Genomic DNA, 21,196 nt, shown 5'->3' on the forward strand with positions numbered 1-21,196 from the left:
AAGTTAACATGAACTTTAAGCATTTTAACTTCCCAGCAGAGTCCAGAGTCTTGCACATGTACAACATATACAATGAACTTGCCTTCAGGATGTAAACAGGGGGCACTCTTGTCTCAACTGATTACTTTTGGAGTAGTTACTTTCATTAGCAGTCTCATTGGACATTACCCATTGTTATTTAACCAGTAAACTTTAACGCAATACAGTCCCAAGACCTTCCCAAAGTGAGTTATTATTTCACTTATAGATAATTGGGGAACAACAGCTGTGTGATTCGTACACCATTCTAATTCCTACTGACTTGAGGACAAAAAATGAAACTGAATAATTCAGATGTGACCCAAAAAAGGATTTATAATGCTGAACTATAGGTGGGCATGATCCTCCTGCCCCAAAATGCAGTAAACTAAGCCTCACTATTGACTATTCCATGACCAAAAATTATCCTTAATCCTGGAGTGGTTCTGCCAGTTTCCAAGTTCTTCACTGACAGGAAGGATTGGAAAAAAAAATGCAGACATACATCAGGTTCCGCACTTTGGGGTAAAAGCTTACCATTACCACTAACCTGCTGGAAAGCAAGTCTGCAGAGAAAGCCCTGGGGGTCCTCGTGGACAACAAGCTGTCCATGAGCCCAGGCAGTGTCCCTGTGGCTGAGAGCACCAGTGGTGCCCTGGGGCGCACTAGGAAGAGCATTGTCAGCAGATTGAGGGGGTTGGTTCTGCTCCTCTACTCAGCCCTGGTGGGACTGCATCAGAAGTGGTGTGTTCAGTTCTTTGTTCCTCAGTACAAGAGAGACGTGGAGCTCCTGGAGCAACCAGAGGAGTGCAACAAGGATTAAGTAGTCAACTGGAGCACCTCTCTTATGAGGAAAGGCTGAGGTAGCTGTTCAGCCTCGAGAGTGTGGACTTCTTCAATGTCTATTAGTATCTGAAGGGAGGGTGTCAGAGGATGGAGCCAGGCTCTGCTTGGTGGTGCTAAGCAACAGGACAAGAGGCAATGGGAATAAATTGATGCACGGGAAGTTCCAGCTCCACACGAGGAAAAACTTTATTGTGTGGGTGACCATGCACTGGAACAGGTTGCCCAGGGAGGTTGTGGAGTCTCCCTCATTGGAGATATTCAAGAATCATCTGGATGGGATCCCGTGTCATGTGCTGTAGGATGAGTTTGGACCAGCTGACCCGCTGCGGTTCCTTCCAACCTCAGCCGTTCTGGGATTCTGCGATTTGCAAAACAAGGCAAGACCTAGGACGGGGCGCCGCAATTAACTTGGGGAAGAAACAGCAGCGCAGTTCCTTTGGCTGCCCGCTTTCCCGCCTGCGCGCGGGGCCCGTGGGCGGCCCGCCTGTGTGAGGGGCGGGCGGGGCCGGGCCGGGCCGGGCCGGGCCGGGCGGAGGCGGCGGGCGGGGCCGCGGCAGTCGGTGCGGGCTCGCCTTCCGCCTCAGAGAACCGGGGCGGCTGCGGTCGGGCCTGTGCCGGGGGTGGCTGTGGCACCGCAGTCGCTGCTCTTCGGCTGCGTAACTCTTCCTCCGGCCCCTCCCTTCCCTGCCCCTCGGGCCCAGCGGCGGCGATGGGTTCCCGGGCGTCCACTCTACTGCGGGACGAGGAGATCGAGGAGATCAAGAAGGAGACGGGCTGTGAGTGTGGGGGCCTGAGTGCGGCGGGGCGGGCGGGAAGCGCGGCGGGTTCGGCGGCAGGAGCGGGGCCGCTCGCAGTCCCTCGGGCCAGGGGGGCCCTGCCCTGGCCGGCGCGGCCGCGGCGTTCGCGTCGGGGCAGTGCCCAGCCCCAGCCACCCGCAGCCCCCGCGGCCGGACATGTCTGGCAGGCCCGCGGAAGCCTGGGAAGCGCCTCTCGGTTCCCCCCCACCGCTGCCGGTAGAAGCAGCGAGATCCCAGTGGGATAGAAGGGAAGCAGTGCTCTTGGTGTGTGCGGTGTTGTAGTCGGTCAGAGGTAACTCCTTGGGTTTTGAAGAGTTATCTGTCTCGACGTCTGGTGATGGAATTTCTCTCAGTTTTTAACCCAAATAAACTGTCATCGGATACTAATTTTTTTCCCCCAAGTTATTTATTTCATGGGCTAGTACTAAAGTTGCCGTAAGGCTATTCAGAATGAATGCTGAATGGCATTTAAACCATAGGAAGTAATGTAACTTGTGAGAGACAAGTGTTATTAGCTAAAAAGAAGTGAAAATTGTTGTAGCAGTAAGGAACTGGGAGAGCATTACTTAAGCTGGACTCTAATATTTAGATACTTTACCCAACAGTATTTGATCGAGTTGTTCTTCATAAACCTATAACACCTTAGAGAAGATGAAACTCCAGTGTTAATTTGCCTGATAGAATGGTTGTCTGAGAGTTCTAGCAATCACTAAATGATAATAAATGGAGAATGCCCTCCTAAGTAGCTGGGGAGCAGAGGTCATAACATCATAGGTATTACTTTGCTGTTTTTTTCCCCAGGAGGTTGATCAGGTCAACATGCTCTGCCCAGCTGACAAGTTTTGTTCTGAATATGCTTTCTGATCTGTACTTGCTACTTGAAAATGCTTTCTTCAGTTTTCTTTCCAATATAAATGGTATCATATATTCTCCTTAAGTGTTAGTTTATTTATGTCAGGAAAATGAGTGGCTACAGAAAAGGAGCAGAAGAAGATTAGGACAGTGCTGGTCCTAGTGTAGTGGCAGGCTGAGTGAGTTAAAAAAGTTTCCATGATCTTTTTTCCATCTGTCATGAGAACCTTCTACAGGAAGGCTGTGATAAACAAGTAGGAATGTCAAAGCCTGCTTATCCAGCAATAACTTTCTGTGGCTTTTTTCTTTTTAATCACAAAGATCACGGAGTAAAGATAGCCTCTTCTCATTTATAAAGATGCTTCAAAAACAAAACCCCAGATCTGGAATATTTTTCCAGATTTTACATTTTTCCTCATGCTGCTACTTGATTTATTGTCTGTAGTATTTTATTCCTAAAAGCTTACTTATGTGATAGTTAAATAAATGCTATTAAAATGGCTATATAGGCATCCTAAGCAATAAATCCACTTGACTCTAGTTAGCCTCTAAATGCTTTTCTTGTATCATCAGAGGGTGATCAAAGTTAGGACAGGTGGGTTTGAGCTTTGTGACCTGAGGTCCGTTCATTTTCCCGTGTTTTTATCTAGGGAGTTTTAGAAGTAATACCACTTTATTAATCAACCATTGCTAGTCTCTGACTCAAGCTTGCTTGTAAGTCATCACAGTGTGTCTCATTGACTTTGTCAATAATTTTCTTCTTATCCCCAGTCTACAACTGCAGTTTAGGAATGTGATTTTTCTCTGCTTTTTATACTTCTCTAGGTAGATGGAAAATTCCACCAACGTGTTAGCACTGTCATACACTTGATATAGATGAAAATATTTCTACAAGGTGGGAAAAAAAGCCCAAACACTGGTTATCTATATCAGAGTTTACAGGCAGAATGTGTTACTGAATAGACTGCTGTGGTCTATTGGAAACTTGATGCTGATGGTACTTTAGCTACTGAAGAGTATGAGAAAGGGACTTCGTAGACATGAAAAAATTGTCAGCATTACAAGTCCATCTTGAACTGGTGGTCTGATAAGTGCTCCCAAGGATTCTTTTTTGCCTCTTTACTGTGAAATGTGTTTCCTACAGTTCATCTGGGGTAGGCGTGAAGCACTGAGTAGAATACTTAACTAATTTGATTGAATTCAACTGTGGAATTATATAACTTCTGCTCAATTTCATGTAGCACAAAACTGAATAGCTAATGATAATGACATGAGTGAGAAACTGTATGTTAATGTTCTTTAGCAGAACAGATGAAGAACATGTCTTTTAGGGCACTTGAGTCTTTCAAAAGCTGTGCAATGACACAATCTCTTGAACAAAATTTGGATTAAAAGTCTATTTTTTGTGGTGGTAGTGAAGAGCACTTTGTAGCATAAGTTCAGAGACATCTCCAAAGATAATGCGTCAAGTTCTCAGTAGCAGGTGTGAAGCCTGAATGTCCTAAATGTCACATGGTGTTGTCTGGAAATTGTTTGCTTTGCCTGGAAACATTTTCAAATTTGAGCATGAAAACACCTTGAAGTCATCCTAATTGCTTTGATATTTCAGTAACAACTATTAAAAAAAAAGATGAGAGGCCCAAGATGTTGCTTGTCTGCATTCTGTTGCAAGCTTTTGGAAAACAGTTGGAATGTAACAGTATTCAAACTATTTGGTTCACACCCTTTGTTTCCATGATTTGAAGCACTCTACCTAAGGATTAATAATAAACTAATGCTCATACCTAAATTTGGGAGAAAAAACTGTTTGCATGGTGGCAGGCAATATATTTTTCTGATGGATAGTTTTATATATTTCTAAGTTTATGAATATAAGTTTATGCTACTGTTGTAGACAACAGTGTCCAATTGGTAAAAACTTTACAATTATTTAACATAAGTAAAATAGAAGGAGCAATTCTTAATTTAGAGATCTTGACCCTAAATTTTTAGAAGAATCTTAGTGGGGTAGCATTATAGAGAAAATGGTGTTTCAGCTAGTTTTAAGCCTTAACATTGGATTTTCAAGAAGCAGTCATAAATTGCAGATCTTAATTCTCCTATGGTGTTCAGGAGAATCTTTGTTTGCTTGCAGATGCACTGAAAAAATGAAAAATGTTCAGTGACACAGCTTTTGTGAGGGATGAGAGCCAAGAGGATATTACAGCAGAACACAGTGGTGAACCTGAATCATCCTCCTTTTTCAGAGCTATGATATGCTTTTTGTCTAGTATGACGTTAATGAAAATACCATTTCTCCTGTCAACAGCTACGTACTATTTCTCACATACTGGCTGTTACAGAGATGTTCCAAAAATGGAGATGCTGACATCAGTTTGGGAATGGTAGCTGAATAGAATTCTCATCACCTTCTTTGTTTACAGGGAGGAGTGGGAGTATGTGACTTGTAATAGGAGATCTAACTCCAGCCTTCTTTTTTCACCATCAGTTGTTGTTACGATATCTAAAACATTAAATCAGAAATGCAGAAGTTTGAAGTCTTTGGAGTACTTTGGTACTTGTTTTTTGTTTGGGTCATGCTTAACTTGAAAGTGAGCAAGCTGCCCAGTCTAATTGTAGAGAAGTTGCCTTAGGTGAACTTGAGCAAATTGCCGAATCCTATGCAAAGAATGAAAATTGCTGAGGAGACAAGAAGGCTGGGGCGAGGGGTGTGTGAAAACCCAGGTGCTGGCAGGTCGTGCTAAAGGAGAGAACTGTTGAACCTAAACAAATAAACCTCAAGAAAGAAAGAACAACCTGAAAAAAGAAATTTGCCTCACTTGTTACAGATCAAACAGCTGTGCAACCTTTTCCCAAATAAATTTGACCAGGTGAGAGAAGCATTGTGCATGTCCTGGTGAAGGCTTTTTAAACTACTAAATCTGAAAATGACATTAAGTCCTAGTTTAACATTGTAGACAATCACACCTTTACTGATTAACATTCAACTCAGTCTTATTTCATGTATTCGTTAACTTCACCAGAAGAGACTGAAAAGCAAAGATCTCCTGTGGGGTCTTGTTGTGGTTTAACCTCAGCTGACAACTAAGTACCACACAGACGCTTCTTTTCTCCCTGTCAAGGTGCGGGGAGAAGCTGGGGGAGAGGGGACGTAAAACCTAGGGGTCGAGATAAGAACAGTTTAATAATCAAAATCAAGTCTTAATATAAATAATAAAATAAAAAAATCTTATTGATAACAATGATAATACTAATTGTAATGAAAAGGGGATAGATAGAGAAATAAAACCCAAGAAAGACAAATGAAGCACACTATAACTGCTCACCCGCTGTTGACCAATGTCTAGCCTGTCCCCAAACAGTGATTGGCCTCTCCTGGCCAATTCCCTCAGTATACACTGGACATGATGTTATGTGGTACAGAAGATCCCTTTGGCCAGTTGGGATCAGCTGTTCTGGCTGTGCTCCCTCTCAGCTTTTTGTATACTGGTAGAGCCTGGGGAGCTGAGAAGCCTTTGGCTAGGGTAGGCACTACTTAGCAACAGCCAAAACAACAGTGTGTTGTCATCATTATTCTCCTATGAAATCCCAAAACCACAGCACTGTACCAGTTTCTAAGAAGAAAATGAACTCTGTCCCAGCTGAAACCAGGAAAAGTGTTCTTTCAGTGTTAAAGCAATTGCAATTCTATACAGGTTTATTCCACTCACATTACAGACTAAAGATCTAGTTGTCTAATATCTTGGGTTGTCTAGTACCTTGGTAGTGTTGACAGTTATGTTGAACTTAATATTGCCTATTTAATTTGTGTTTCAAACTGCAGATTTAAAGTCTGCCATGACTTTCTGCTTGCTTTGTATCCCAACTCCTCAAATTTCTTTAGAAATAAGCTTTTAAAATTTTAATTCCATGTTCTGGAAGCCTGGGAATTAATTTTGTGAACAGTTGGCTCCCGGGTTGGGCACAAAGGGTTACAGTGAATGGGGTAACATCAGGTTGGTGACCACTCACTAACAGTGTTCTGCAGGGCTCCGTTTCAGGGCTAGTTCTCCTTAACATCTTTGTAAACAACTTGGATGTTTACAACTTGGATGCCGGACTCAAAGGCATACTAAGTAAGTTTGCCAGTGGAACTAAATTGGGAGGAGGTGTCGACTCCCTCGATGGCGCAGATCTTAACAGAGGGTTGGGCACCAAAGTATTGCTGGTTTAATGCAGGATCTAAAAAATTCTATTAAATTTCATAATAAATCTTTCTTTGGCTCCAGGTTCTGGAACAAAGCCTTCCTCATCTCTGCTCTTTGGTGACCAGTGATAGGAGCTGTGTTGTGACAGGGGAGGTTTAGGTTGGATGTTAGTACAAGGTGCTTCACCCAGAGAGTGAATGGGCACTGGAACAGGCTTCCCAGGGAAGTGGTCATGGCACCAGCCTGACAGAGTTCATTAAATGTTTGGACAGTGCTCTCAGGCACAGGGTGTGATTCTTGGGGATGGTGCTGTGCAGGGCCAAGAGCTGGACTCCAATGATTGTTCTGCATCCTTTTCAAGTCAGGTTATTCTCTTTTCTATGAACCCCAAAATGGTCAGATTTTAGCAGTCTTGTAAAGGGTAAAAATAAAAGTAAAGTAAAAATTAAAGCCTCTCTGACCACTTTCCAGACACAGAGAAACTGAGTTCATTTCCCATCTTTAGGTGGAAAAAAGACAATGGGAGTAGAATTAAGCAAAAGAAAAGGAAAGATACTATAGCAGGGGTCTTTAGTGTCATGAGTGATATAGAGGTCATCAATGTAGGCTGTGTCCAGATTATTTCTATCTGTGAAGGAAATAAAGTGGAACTGTGCATCAAATATTTGTTCTTTTTAATTGGCATTTACTGAGTCAGATAACCAAAAATTGTTAAAGATAAAAATAGAAATGGGTAGAAGACAGAGTTGGACAGATTTTGAAGCATGAGCTAATTTGTAGATTCTTGACTATTAAGCTGTGATTTATAGCTCACAAAGTCCCTAAATGCTCATTGTCATGTGCTTTCAATGTAACTGGTTCTGTGTGAACTCTTTTTTGAACACAGCTTCTGGCAACAGCGCAGTTCAGTGTAATGAGGTCTGCTCCTATGAGGAATCATTGACATGCTAATTTGTCATTATCTTTCTTTTCTTCTTCAGTCTCCCACAGTCAAATTACCCGCCTGTACAGCCGCTTCACCAGCCTGGACAAAGGAGAAAATGGCACTCTTAGGTGGGTCATTCAGCTGTACTGGCATTGGCACATCTGTATTGGTGGCTTGCTGTTGCAGGATGTCTGCATGTTTTTCTCCTTGGTAAATCGCTGAGGCTGTTGTAACAAATTCTTTCATACCTACTGTCTACATTAAAGGTTTAATTGTTGAACTGAGGTGCCCCAAGCACCAACTGTCTTTGCTGTAGTGTTGAAGGTTTGTAGCAGTTAATAGGAGAAAGTTTGGATTTGGTATTCAAAGTCTTGTAAAAATGTTCAGAATTGTGAAACAACGCTTTTAGATTGTTATTTCTTACCTTTCTTTATACATTGCTTCTACTATTTATTAACAGAATGGTTCTTCTGTGTTATCTTTATCCTGGCTTTCCTAAGTAAAAAGATCTATAGTTACCTTTTTCCTGATATCCAGTGTCTTTAAACACTACTTGGATCTGCAATCCATTTACTGTACTTAACTTTGTACCTCTTTTTGAACACCCATATCTATTAGTATGCTGAAAAATAAAAAAAGAGCTGGAACAAAGTCACTGTGACTAAAAGGACATTCTATTCTTTAAAGTGTAGGACATTCTAAAGGACATTCTAAGTTTAGTGTTTGTTTCCTATCTGCAATTCAAAAACTACAGAAGTAAACTGCTTTCTTATGGCTTAGTCAGTTAAATAAAGATGCGTCGTTATCTGCAAAATATTTTTCATTTTGATGGACCAAGTCTGCTGGAAAGAGTATTCTCAACCAAAAGGTAAACTGTAGTGAGATGATGGGTTGTTACAATATATCTTTGCCTGCTGTCATTCTGCCTTCCCTACTCTCATGGATTTTGTTTCCAAGTCACCATATATTCATAGTGCACAGGAAAGCTGGAGAAGAATGCAGGAGAGAGTAGGAAGGGGAAAGGGACATTGTTGTAGCATAACATGAGGTTTGGCTCTTTTGGAGTTGATTTTTTTCATAGCAGCTCTATCCCAGTCAAATTCAGTGATTCAGGCTTCACTTGAGGTTTTATATGTGATCTTGTAAAATATGACTGTAGGATGCACTATAAACCCAGAAAAGCTATAGGACTACCTATAAACCAACCTAACTGTAATGCTGGAATTACCTCTTAAAAGATCAAAGTGGCAAGTTGTAAGATATATGGTCTTTGACAGTACTTTGGGCTCACTGCAATTTCCTTTCCTGAAGGAAATGCGCAGTTCCTTCTGGTGCTACAATTTGCTAACTTCTCAGCATTTAAGTAATTGGATATGGAATTGTATGGTAAAAAGTACTACAGAGTGATTTTTTTGGGAGTTAAAAATACTCTCCTTCCCCTTTTGCCTTGTGTAGGTTTTGAAGCTGACTCCAGTGATTTGGGCTGTGGCTGTACACTTTCTGGACTTGCATAGCTGAAGGGATGGCTAAATGGATTGAGTGTGTAAAAAATTGGCTTGGGATGGGATATGCAGGAACTTCCAAAAGTCCACTCTGATACTAAAACCAATGCATTATATAAATTGTAGCATTGGCAATTCTGATGTAGAGATCAACCGATGAGATTGTGGATTAAGTTAATACTCCTTATGTTTAAAATTATTTGGGAAAAAACCCCACATTAACAGCCTATTCAAACTTTATATGTGAGTTTAATATTCATTGATGAATAAAGGTAATGCTACTGGATTAGTGTAGCACAATTTGAACCCAGGATGTGTTCTTCCTCAATTCTTCCATATTCTCCTCCAACTAAATTCACTTACTGAATCCATAAGGTTTGTATAAACAGCAAAGTGATTGTACTCAGTTTATGTAAGAGGCGTAATTGATTAAATATGCTAATAATGTCTGTTGCACAATGCTCAGTTTCACAGTGTTACGCATCAGGAGGAGGTAGACTTCCATTGTTGATAATCATGTAGTACTTAGGAAAGGAAGTGGAGGTTGTTTGGAAAATCCCAGCAACTGTGCATATTATGATCCCTTAGTTTGCAGTCTTGGCCCCTAAGCATAGCCCACTCTCAAACATGTCTGACTTAACAGTGACATTCAATTTTTTGAACTTGTTCTGGTACCCATAAAATACAGACACTATGAAGTAATGAAAAACTACTTTCTGAAAAATAAAGATTGAAGAGAGAGCAAGAACTACAGCTTTGGAAGGTCATAGATATACTGGTTTCTGAGATACAGATCAAAGAGAACTTGCTGCTTTAAGACAAGTAAGAAGAAGTTATCACTTGCTTACTACCACCAAACAGTTTAGAGAGTATGTCTTGTTTGTTTCCTGTGAGCAAGACTTATGGTTTCCGTAAGGATGACTTACACCTTTGACTTACAAATCAAATGTGACAAAATCACTCATGTGACCATGATTAGGAAAAGAAATGTTAAGCAGTTCTTTGTGGCATTAAATAAATCTTTAAATGTGTACCACCCTCCTGAAGAAGGGCAAAGTAAAGAGCACTTTGTACAGAGGATCTGGTAGGTGATGATTGATCCTGGTAGTTCTGGAACTATAATCAAAACCAGAAATCTTTCCTAGTCAGATGTTTTTATCCAGTGTACCTATATGCAATTTCAAGGCACTTTGTTTTTAAAGAATTACATAAATGAAATATTAGAGATGGGTTTTGATAAAGACAAAACTTGGTCTTCAAAAATTTTTGGTTTTTGCTTTCTTTTTTCCTCTCACATTTATTCTCTAAGTGGCTACAGCTATTTTTACCTGTAAAGGTAAAAATTTACCTTAATCTTTCTTTAAAAGTGTAGAAAAATTAATATTTTTCCTTAGTTTCACTTTTTCTAAACAAAATGAGTAAGTTCCCTGAGACTTCCACCATCTGAACAAAACCATGTTGGAAAAGACAGGACAAAACTGTTCTTGAAAATACTTTTGTCATGTTTGATTTCAATATTGTGATATGCTGAGTTGCCAAAACAAAAGATTGATATCCTTGGTTGTCCATAACTACATTTAAATTGTGAAATCTGGAACATGTTCTGTCTACATCCTAACTATAACTCAGGAGGAAAACAGTGTGCATGTTTCCATATGTACATGCTGATTTCCAATACAAGGAAATAGTATGGCATGAACAGGGTTAAGTATGTGATTGCTTAGTGAGTCTCCCTCTTGGGCTGGTACTGTAGTGTACACCACACAAGAATATCTTTTTCCGAAGTTTTCTCTAGTAGTAAGTAGCTCTAGACAGACATGTATAGGGCTATAAAGGGAGGTACTTATCTAAACTGCAATTTTGCCTGTAACTTTTGTATGGAACCTCTCACTTAACAGTAGTTTCTTGGGCACTGAGGAAAAGACAGGTTAAGCACTTGAGAAGTAGTTTTTACTGTACTGTAATAGGTATAGCCTGATAGGGAGGGAGGGAGGCAGGAAGGAAGGAAGGCAGGAAGGAAGGAAGTTAGTTCTGAAAGCTGGTAGCTACAGAGAATAGACACACTGAGCTGTTCATGCACGTCTCATGTTTATGAAAGCTGTTCACACGTGTCTGCTGGAGAACTTCAGAAAGCCTCTGATCTTGAGAGAAGGGTAACATGAGCCAGCCAGGCCATCTGTCAGTCTTCGTCAGCTGACTGAACCATCTGGGTCTGGAAAGATGTCAGGCTCGTTCTCATTAGTTCAAACAGATACTGCAAGATTGCAAAATGTAAAAGCTAGCTCTCTGAATGTGGAACTCTTTACTTTTGCTCAAGAAAATGCAAAGCATTTTTGGCTTTATCCAAAATAGAAAAGACAGGAAGGATATGGGTTTGGGTTGGAAAGGACAAGGTACAAGAATAGTCTATACTTGAATCTTCAACCACACTTTATGCATGCTGCCTTTTTTCTTTCCTTCCTTATTGCTCATCTAATTATCACCTTTTTGCATACTTCTTGGCCTTATGTTTATGAACTAATTAATGTTGTGATAGTTAATCAACTTTTAACATTTGTGTAGAGCATGTGTAAGGTTGGAGTTTGATGAGATGGATGACACAATCCTGAAGGGGGGGATATTGGTATTCTTTCCCCATAATTTCTCCAGGCTTCCAGCACCTCATTGGCAGCTGTGGTGCTCTTGAAGATTTTGAACTGCCTCAAGTTATGAATTCAACAGAAAGCTAATTGGAGAGGAGGAAGGTAGGGAGATTTTATGGGGGATATGTTAGACCGCGAAAAGATTAGATGAATGACAAAGCTGATGTTAGCAAGGGAAAGGAGCAATAGAACCTCTTCAGTAGTAATCTCTTACATCTTTTTGATCAACTTGCATGATAGACTTCACTGCTTTTAATGATTTCCTTTCTTCAAGTAATTTCTTGTTACCTCTATCCTCTGGGCATCTTTCCTTTCCTCCTACCACTTCTGATGCACATATATGTGGGCTTTTTTTCCTTTCCATTATTTTACTTTCCCTCAGCTCTAGATGCCCCTCCTCATCCCTGGTGAGGGAACAGTGTTTTGCTACCATCTAGAAGTAACAGAAGAATGAACAACCAGAAATGGAAAGAAAAAAGGGGTCTTGAAGGCTTCTTGCAGTCTTTGGGATAAGGCAGAACCACCTTTACAACAGGGATCTGTTCTGTGCCATTGAGGGAATACTCATCTTGGTTAGAATCTAGACATTCTTCACTGCAAATTACATCTAATTGTGAATACACTGGCATATGTATTAAATAGTTGGCCTGTATAATGTTCACATCCAATTAAAGGTTGCTTTGCCTGTTGCATTTAAGCAAAGATTTTTTTAAGAGCCAGGTTCATGGAAAGATACCTTAGAAGAGCCTTGTTGCCCATGAACACATAAGTAGAGGGTATTAAATTTCGTGTAAGCACCAGCTTTAGCCAGGTGAAGTTGGTCCCTAATGACTACAGGAAAGCTTAACTTTATAAAGTGCAGAATAACTTACCTCACATTCATTTGCTTTTATGGCTGTTGAAGCTATTTCAGTTATAACACTCACTCACTAATGTGCTCTTAATAAGCAAAAGTGCTCTACTGCAATCCTGATAATGACAGGACAAATAGATTTGAAACTGGGGAGTTATTTGTGGTTAATTGTTAATCTCCTGTTAGAAAACATAATCACTGGAGGCTGAAGTGCCAAGTATCTACAGAGGCTAAATACTAAAATGTCGTGATAGGCAAGTAAAAAATTCTGAAGCATTAGGATTTTGCTCTACATGGAAGAGAGGGCAGCTGCTGCTTTTAGGCTATAAATTTAGCATTGACACTGAAGTTCTGCTGTTAAAATATTGTTATTAGGACATAGGCTTTCCACATCACTGCATCTCCTGCTTAAATCACTAATGCATACTTTGCCCTTCAGCAATAGCTTAAAATGCAGCAGTCCTGAAGGGTCTGGTAACAAGTTGATCATGCTAAACAGATGTTAACTTTGCCCATTAAAAATAAAACAGACCTGGTCAGAGCAGAAGTTTGCTGGGATAACTTAAAAATATGGTCAGGTCGCTCAATTAGAAGGTCAGACAGTTTAACCATGTTCTAACAGATGCACTGTAATTAGGAGTCTTAACAGAGCTGTGGTAGTGACTGGGTGCAAAAAGTGCTTTAAAATATATTTAAAACTAGAGTATCTTACTTCTCTGTCTTTCACGAGCTAGACTGGTGATAAAGTCAGCCAATTTCTTTTTTAACCTGTCTTTAATATCACAGCATTATAAAAGGCTTTTATATTTAAATTATCTCAAAATTTGATTGTGTTTACTTTAGTAAGACAGTTTTTTGGTTTAATGGTGTCATGAGTTAGACTTTGTTGCCATTTTAATTTTGAAAAGTAGCAAACATTCAGTAACCAAGTTTGAGACTTTGACCCCCACTTCAAAGCCAGCAGGACTGCATTTGACCTGAAGGGAGCTGCCAGTATTTCTGGAGATTGAGCAAGAAATGTTAAGTTATGCATCCAGACTGAACAGGGTTGGGATTTTTTACAGCTTAACCCTCTTGCTGTTTGCAGTTTAAAATCTGGATGATTATGAAGTACACCTTGTACTAACTGATAAGTTGCTGTGTCCTGTAATAAGGAAAACCAAACCAACCACTTGCTAAGATGCATTTGATGTGTTTGCCTTGGTCACACCAAGATTACCCACTTTCCTGTCACTGACAGTGTGTGAGGTTGAAAGAAAAGAGAAAATATTAGTGCTATTCTAATAGGAGAATGAAGCCTGTGTTCATGTCATATTGTTCTGAAGTGTGTATGCAGTACAACTCATGGTGTCTTTCAGATCAGAAGAATAACAATGTAGGCAAAGCAGTGTTTGTATTGTGCTGTGTACGTATAATCGTGACCAGAAAAGAGAATGGCTGGCAAGAGCAGTGTTGTCTGTATTGGTGAAATTTTATCTGGTGTATAATTTTACACTGTAAAAGTGTAAATTTGCAAGTTTAAACCAGGTGTACTGCCTGGTTGAAGCTAAAATAATCTGAAATTTGGCATTTATTATAAGATATGTATTTCTTGCATAAACAAACAAAAAACCATTAGAATTAGAATTCTATTAGAACATGCTAATGACCTATAGTATGCATGGAGAAGTATGGTATTCTTCCAAAATCTGAAATGAGGCAGTCTAGAAAAATCATGAAAACTCATATGATTAAGTATCAAGATAATTATTTAAAAACCCTAATCAATATATTCATTTTGGAACCATAATTTCTTTCAAAACAACTTTAGAAGCTTTCCTTTCCTTACATTGCAAATTAGTTGGTGTCATTACAGTAAAGTTTCTAGCACAAATGATGTTAATGTTGTTAACATGATAAATGAGCACTGCTAGTTTGTAATGCAATATAGGTTTGGCATTGTCTTTTGCTTTATTTTGTGCCATTAGTCATAAAGAAAACATGATTAAAAAAGTTGTATTTTGAAAATCACCAAGTGTCTTGCTGCAGAAATAGAATTCCATGGATGTTTCACTATGAATTCTTTTTAAGCAGCTTCTTCTGACTTCAGCTTTGTGCTGACTTGTGTTCTTGCTTTACTTAGCCGTGAAGACTTCCAGCGGATTCCAGAGCTTGCCATCAATCCACTTGGAGACAGAATTATTAATGCCTTCTTTCCAGAAGGGTGAGTTTTAACAAAATGAATTTGTGAGCAGGCACAAAATTTTTAGTTTGTCATAAGTTTTCATAGGTGTGAAATGCTGATAATTAAAGCACAGAGTTTGAATTTACTAATAACTGACCACTTCAAACTTGCCCTGCAGTGTACATGGGTACATAGTTTCTTCAGCATGTTTTAATTCCCTAATGAGAAATATATGACTTTACGAGACTTTTTAGTGCTTTATTTATTGACAAACTCGGGCTTCTCTCGGTTTTCCACTCTTCTTCCTAAACTGCTGAACACTTTTGGAGAAATTACAGGCCATGTATGGACTTTGGTTCTTAGAGCAAACTTGTATCAACGCTATGCTGTGTAAAGCAGCATTACAATTAACTAATTTGGTCTTATTGTATCAGATATAGTAAGTGTACCATTGCCATTAGATTGGCTTTTTTGGTTAGTTGATTTTAGGTTTTTATCACATTTAAGACATATTCATATTTATGACACTTCTAACACAAATCCAAAGAGATGATCAAATTTTCAGTATTGTCTCTCTTCATTATACCCCTCTGGATTGTTCTATGGAATCTGCTTCTCCCCTTGAAGACAGTTGTCAGTACTGATTGATGTAGATCAAATTGTCTAATCAAGTCATAATATCAGTGAAAACCAGGCAGGGCTTACTGAATAGAAAGGAGGCATCCTGGGAAGTATTTACATGGCTGGTTCCCCCAGAAACTAGAGAAGAGAACTCTTTGTCAGAGAGCAGTGAGCAATGACAACCCCACAGGCAGGAGCCAAGGGTGACAGCAAAGCTGGAAGGGCTGATGTACTTGCTGAAGAAGGACACACACCTGAACACAAAAAACAGAGCGTGTCCAGTGACTGTTGTCAGGTCAACCAACAGTCCAATGCCTGACAGTGCTGAAATTAATATCAAGTCAATCCAGGGAATTGGGATCCAGGTCAGCAAGATACATTGCTACATTTGGGCATTGCAGCAGTATAGCTCAGGCACGGGTTAAGGGTGAGGGCTTCAGCTTAAGCACACTTTGCAGGTAAGGGAAGGGGAGCCCTTAATAAGGCTTCTCACAGCTGCTTTTTTTTATACATCATACTTCATAATAGCACGATCCCATCCCAGCTTGCAACAGCATAGGCAGCCAAACCCTGGGAAGGTGGGATTGGAAGAGTTCACAGGGTCTTGATGCTTCAGATATTAATAGTCTTCTTTACTGAAATCAAGAGCCTGTATAAGGTATGCCAAAAACTGACCTGCTGAAATGCTTACACAGAGAGGACCAGGTGAATTTCCGAGGATTCATGAGGACACTAGCCCACTTCCGACCCATAGAAGATAATGAAAAGAGCAAAGACCAGAATGGACCAGAACCACTGAACAGCAGGAGTAACAAGCTCCACTGTAAGAAATGTGAACCCTCCTATTGAACCAATTATTTTTTTGTCTTCTTTTTGGTTGGGTTGGGTTTTTTTTCCCCTCCTTAGGAATGGAGAAGAGGGGCTTGGGATACTCTGCACAGTTATTTCCTGCAGAATCATCTCTTCTGATGCCCGATTTTTTTCAAAATATACTTGGAAGCTTATCTGTTCAGAATGCCAACAATTGAGCCGTTGTTATATCAGAATTTGGTGGAATTGGTTGACTCTTGAGTAATATACTTTGCAAAATGTCTAAAACCAGAAATGTTTCAAAATTGTTTGTATTCAAAAATATTTCAAATTTAGAAGCCACATCACATGAATGAGATTTTCTGCTTATTTCTCCAGTTCTTCCATATAATATAGTGTTTTTTCCCCATCTCCAGCTGAGTACTTTCTTAAGTATTTGGATGTCTGCCTACAGTATATGCTGTAGCAGAATGTTCTTTCTTGTAAATCAGAGTTGGCGACAGGCCTCAGAATACCTAAAATTTCTGTCATATCTCATCCAGAATTATAGTCAGAGAGAATGAATGGTAATGTAAAAATGGTTGGCTCTGAAGTTAAAGGATTGTATGTATCTTAGTGATAATTATTCTTTCATAACTTGGGCTTTTGAGGAAATATCCTGCACACAGAGTGTTTTTTAACATAAAACTTTTCCACTATTGGCAGTGATGCTGTTCCTGTGTGTGGTAATAACACTTCATGGAATTGAGCATGAGTTTTATGGTGAATTAAAATTCTAAGCTAATTATTTTAAAATAATTTACAAGTACTTAGTTCTGTTGTTTTATTTTAGATAAATCTATTGTTATGAAGAAAGATAATGGCACTTGAATCCAACTGCTCTTTCTTTCTTCCCTGTAGTTGCTTTTCGATTATATGATTTAGATAAAGATGACAAGATTTCCAGGGATGAGCTTCTCCAGGTAAATAGCACGGGGCTGCTTTGAATGACTCAATCATGATGTTCTCTGTGACTTCATACCCACTTAGAATGGGGGAGTTGCAACAGTTTTCTCAGAACTACTGGAGTAATGTGGTCACTTTGCTCTACCTCTGTCTTAAAGCTTTATATAATCTGGGACTTTATTCTTATTTGCTGGCTAGGCAGATCCTGTTGGAAGTGACACCTAAATATTCAACAAATGCACTAAACCCCTTAAGAACTACCTTCAATAACTTTCAAAGGTGCTTCTAAAAGGATTTCAAAAGGACAATCACTGAGGTGGATTAGGTTGTTTGCCTGATCTTCTGCACATCCTCTCTATAGAATAAAACTTCTTGAAACTGCAGCAAAGGTAATCAAAGTTCATCAGTGCTGCATATGTATGAAACTAGGCTTGTGCTAGGAGTAATTACATGCTGCTAATCCTGGGAAGTACACATGGCAATTTGTGGTTCCTGATGTAAGAAAAAGGTTTGCTTTTGACTGGAACTGCCCTCTTCTATCTGCTCAGAAAATGCTTTACTGAATGTGGAGGGTAATGGCAGTTATCAGTAGACCATGTACTTTCTAGATTCTTGTAAGCAAATATTTCAGACAGCAGATATTCAGTCAAATGCTGGTATGTTTTCTGGGGGAAAAAGTAGAAGCATTGGACAAAATTAATCATTCCTAGCTCCAAAAATTTTCTCTTGCTTCTGCCTCTTCCTGCTGATTAGTGAAGAAGCAGAATTCTTTGTCAATGGTGGCTGTAAAAGATACCTGTATTTCCTGAAAGACTTCATGTACAAAGGACAGCAGAAGTCTGGCTAGAAATTATTTCAATGAAAATCTTGTGTGGTGTTATTTTGACAGTACACACAAAAAGAAAGCACTAAGAATACTTCTGTTCCTATGTCAGTGATGGTTATTTTGTATGCTACAGGTATTACGGATGATGGTTGGTGTAAATATTTCTGATGAACAGCTGGGAAGCATTGCTGACAGGACAATCCAGGAAGCTGATCAAGATGGAGATAGTGCCATCTCATTTGCAGAATTTGTAAAGGTTTGTAAACTATGTTTTTAATGACTAAAGGAAACTGCTCAGTAATGAGCAAGTCAGACAGACAAATGCAAATGGGAACAGAGTGGAAGTCATTGAAATAGTTGTGCCTGCATTTGGGCAAATCCTTCTGCTAGCTTTTCCATCCATTTATTAGTCATTTTTTGGAGTTTCTTTAATACTGTCAGGGTGCTAATAATTAGTCCACATGTTTCTTTATACTGTTACATAAAGCTACAGAACCTGAAGATACCTGAAGAGTTCTCACTTTCTGTTTTGCAGCTGCTTCTTTCTACACAAAGTAGCCTGACTAGCACAGAACAGATTAGTTCTGCTGCTGTAATAGCACTGATCAGTTTTCATGTGTAGATTTCATCTGTTAGCAACACAGCTAATATTGCTATTCAAGTTCCTAGTTGTGGTACTTTGAATTACATGTTTTGATAGTCTGAAATAGGTAACAGTAGGGAGCCATTAGGTAGTCAGTGGAGAAAGTTGTCCTGTATCAGAACAATTTCAGCTACCTAATGGGATGCTATTGACAAGAGGAACTAGACTTACCTTGGAGATTACAAAAAGATGACAGAAACAAGTTGCAACATGGGAAATCGTGGTTTGCTCTAAGAAAAACTTCTAACTAAGAGTATGGTTATAGCCTCTGAAAGATGTAGAAATTCCTTCCTTGGAGATATTTAAAGCTTAACCAGGACAAGGCTCTGAGCAACCTGATTTAGCAGGATAGGAATTAAGGGATTGGACTAAAAGACTTCCAGAGGTCCCTTCAAACGTAAGTTACACTCATCTCACTCATCTTGGAGCACTGGAAATGTCTTCATGTTTCAGTGTTAATAGCAATTTATTGAATTAACTTAGCACCCATTTTACAATGATCTACATTAGTGGTGCTCTGGTCTTGATTTTTGCTCTTCAATGATGGCTCATGTCCCTTTCTCTACTCTGTTCTCCCTTGTGTTTCCTGGCTGGGTATTACCACACAATCTGGTTTCAAAAATCCAGGCCTTCCTGTGCTGTTGGCAGACTCAAACCACATTAATTACATTTTGATTGAGAACCTTCTTGCTTTGATGGCTAAAGTTCCTTCCCTTGGATGGACCTTAGCCCACAATGAGAACAGCAGTCTCTATCTAGATGAAGGACTGGCATGCTGAATTGAAGACATTCCATGTTCCTGCCCATTATCTCAATACTAGAATAAGAAACCTTGTAGGAGAGATGTCCAGTAACTTAAGTAGCTGTTTCTCAATTTTATTGCAGGTTTTGGAGAAGGTGGATGTAGAGCAGAAAATGAGCATTCGATTCCTTCACTGATGGATGGAGAATCTATTCCTTTCTACTCCAACTATGTAATAAATAGAACTTCATTTTCTCCTTAGCACCATACCCCAGAGCATTGCTACTGGTGCATATACAATACATCTCCAACCCCTCCCTGATTTGTTCTACCAATGTGAACATTCCCTGTGCGACAGGAACAAAGGGAAATGGCTGCCATGCAACTTGGAAAAGGAGCTTTTTTTAATGTTGTCCATCCTGGGTTTTTTGCCCTTTCTCTTGTCTCCTTCAGCACTACTGTTTCAGTAAAAATGTCTCTCCTTATACACTACTGTTTAATCTACAAACTGATTCTTCTGAGCTCTGAATCTGAGTGGAAAAATGGGAACATGCCACAGAAGTGCCCTCTGAAACATTTCGGAGACAAGCATCTACTCAAATACTAGGTGCATTGTATTCACTTTTGCCACATTACAGTTGCCTTTTTTAAAAAAATATTTTTTCCCCTTTCCTATTTGGCTCTTAACATGCAGATTTGTTTCTTCAGTGCTTTTAAATCTGCCTTTTACTTGAGAACTTCTCAATTTCTATGGCTTCATTGTACAACTAGCACAAATGCATGACGCTAGCTAAGAGTGCTTCAAAGTACTGTGAATAGATTTTGTTCTTTGTGGAATGAATTCACAGGGACAATAGTAGACTCTGTGGTGGGGACAGGCTGTGGTGTTCTCAAAAGGAATAGGAAATCTGCACTATGACACTTGAACTGTTCTAGTAGCAGAGGCAGAAACTTGTTTCTTTCCTTTGCATAGCTTGTAGGCTTGACAGCCAGTGGACCATGAAGTGTCCTTTCCAGTTTGTTTTTGTCTAGGATGCCTCCCCTCATCAGGGTGGTTTTGCTTCTGAAAGTGTCAATTTGTTTACCAGTGTACAAAATGCAAGAAAACCAGTCATCATCAGGCAAAAATCTGGTTTGGTAGTTCTGTGACTGCCCCCTGGTAATAGTGCCATGAAACATGAAACCATGAAACTGATTTCATAGGGTGTTTTTTCCTGATTATAGTGACCTGCATAATGAGTAATTATTTATATTTTCCAGTATGAAAGTCCCGGTGTGTTATATTTGTGTTGAGGGTGGTAGTGAGTATTTAAGAAAGCTCTGGCATAAGAATACAATTCGGGAAAGTTCATATTATCCCAGATATTTCAGGATGTATTTCTATACAAACCTCTTTCCAAGTGTAAGATGATTAATACTATTAATGTAATGCTAATAAATTCAAGAGCTCGGAATCCTTGAAGGTTCAATAGTAACAATTTTCTGTGGCTAGACCGACAAATGATCTCATGTAATTCAGCTGGAGCATTCCATAATCTGGGAGATCCTTCCAATAAAACCAAAAAACCCTAGGAGCTTCTTTATTGAAGAATTGGTGTTACAGCTGCTTCTCTGTCATATATTAACATTTCTATAAATACTTACCAGTCTCAAAACTATTGTCAAATGTGCATTTCCTTTTTTCTTAGTTCCTTTAATCATCACTTTCGTTGACATGCAAGTCTCTGAAGGATTTTTGATTTGTTTTAAATAAAGGAATTCAAAATAAAAATGTTGTGCTTCATGGTTTTGCAGAATACAGCACAGTTCCAGAAAGAATTGTG

The 21,196-nt window shown here is 39.5% G+C and overlaps 1 protein-coding gene across 1 annotated transcript; it reads left to right on the forward strand.

The window, feature by feature from the left end:
• The first annotated feature begins 1,405 nt into the window (after positions 1–1,405).
• On the forward strand, positions 1,406–21,144 carry CHP1 (calcineurin like EF-hand protein 1). The gene is made up of 7 exons (XM_015631551.3): positions 1,406–1,640; positions 7,681–7,753; positions 14,745–14,825; positions 16,103–16,230; positions 17,118–17,179; positions 18,122–18,244; positions 19,517–21,144. The coding sequence occupies exons 1-7, from the start codon at positions 1,574–1,576 to the stop codon at positions 19,568–19,570; spliced, it is 588 nt and encodes a 195-aa protein (XP_015487037.1). The 5' UTR covers positions 1,406–1,573; the 3' UTR covers positions 19,571–21,144.
• Positions 21,145–21,196: the final 52 nt, after the last annotated feature.

Source organism: Parus major, chromosome 5 (assembly GCF_001522545.3).
Source record: "Parus major isolate Abel chromosome 5, Parus_major1.1, whole genome shotgun sequence".
Classification (NCBI taxonomy): Eukaryota; Metazoa; Chordata; class Aves; order Passeriformes; family Paridae; genus Parus; species Parus major.

What these genes read in the sequence shown, in the direction of transcription:
- CHP1 (XM_015631551.3), top strand. Translation starts at nt 1,574, where the DNA reads ATGGGTTCCCGGGCGTCCACTCTACTGCGGGACGAGGAGATCGAGGAG. An exon ending in AATGCCTTCTTTCCAGAAGG is followed by an intron (nt 14,826 to 16,102) that starts GTGAGTTTTAAC and finishes ATGCTTACACAG; the next exon opens with AGAGGACCAGGTGAATTTCC. An exon ending in CAGGAGTAACAAGCTCCACT is followed by an intron (nt 16,231 to 17,117) that starts GTAAGAAATGTG and finishes TCTTCCCTGTAG; the next exon opens with TTGCTTTTCGATTATATGAT.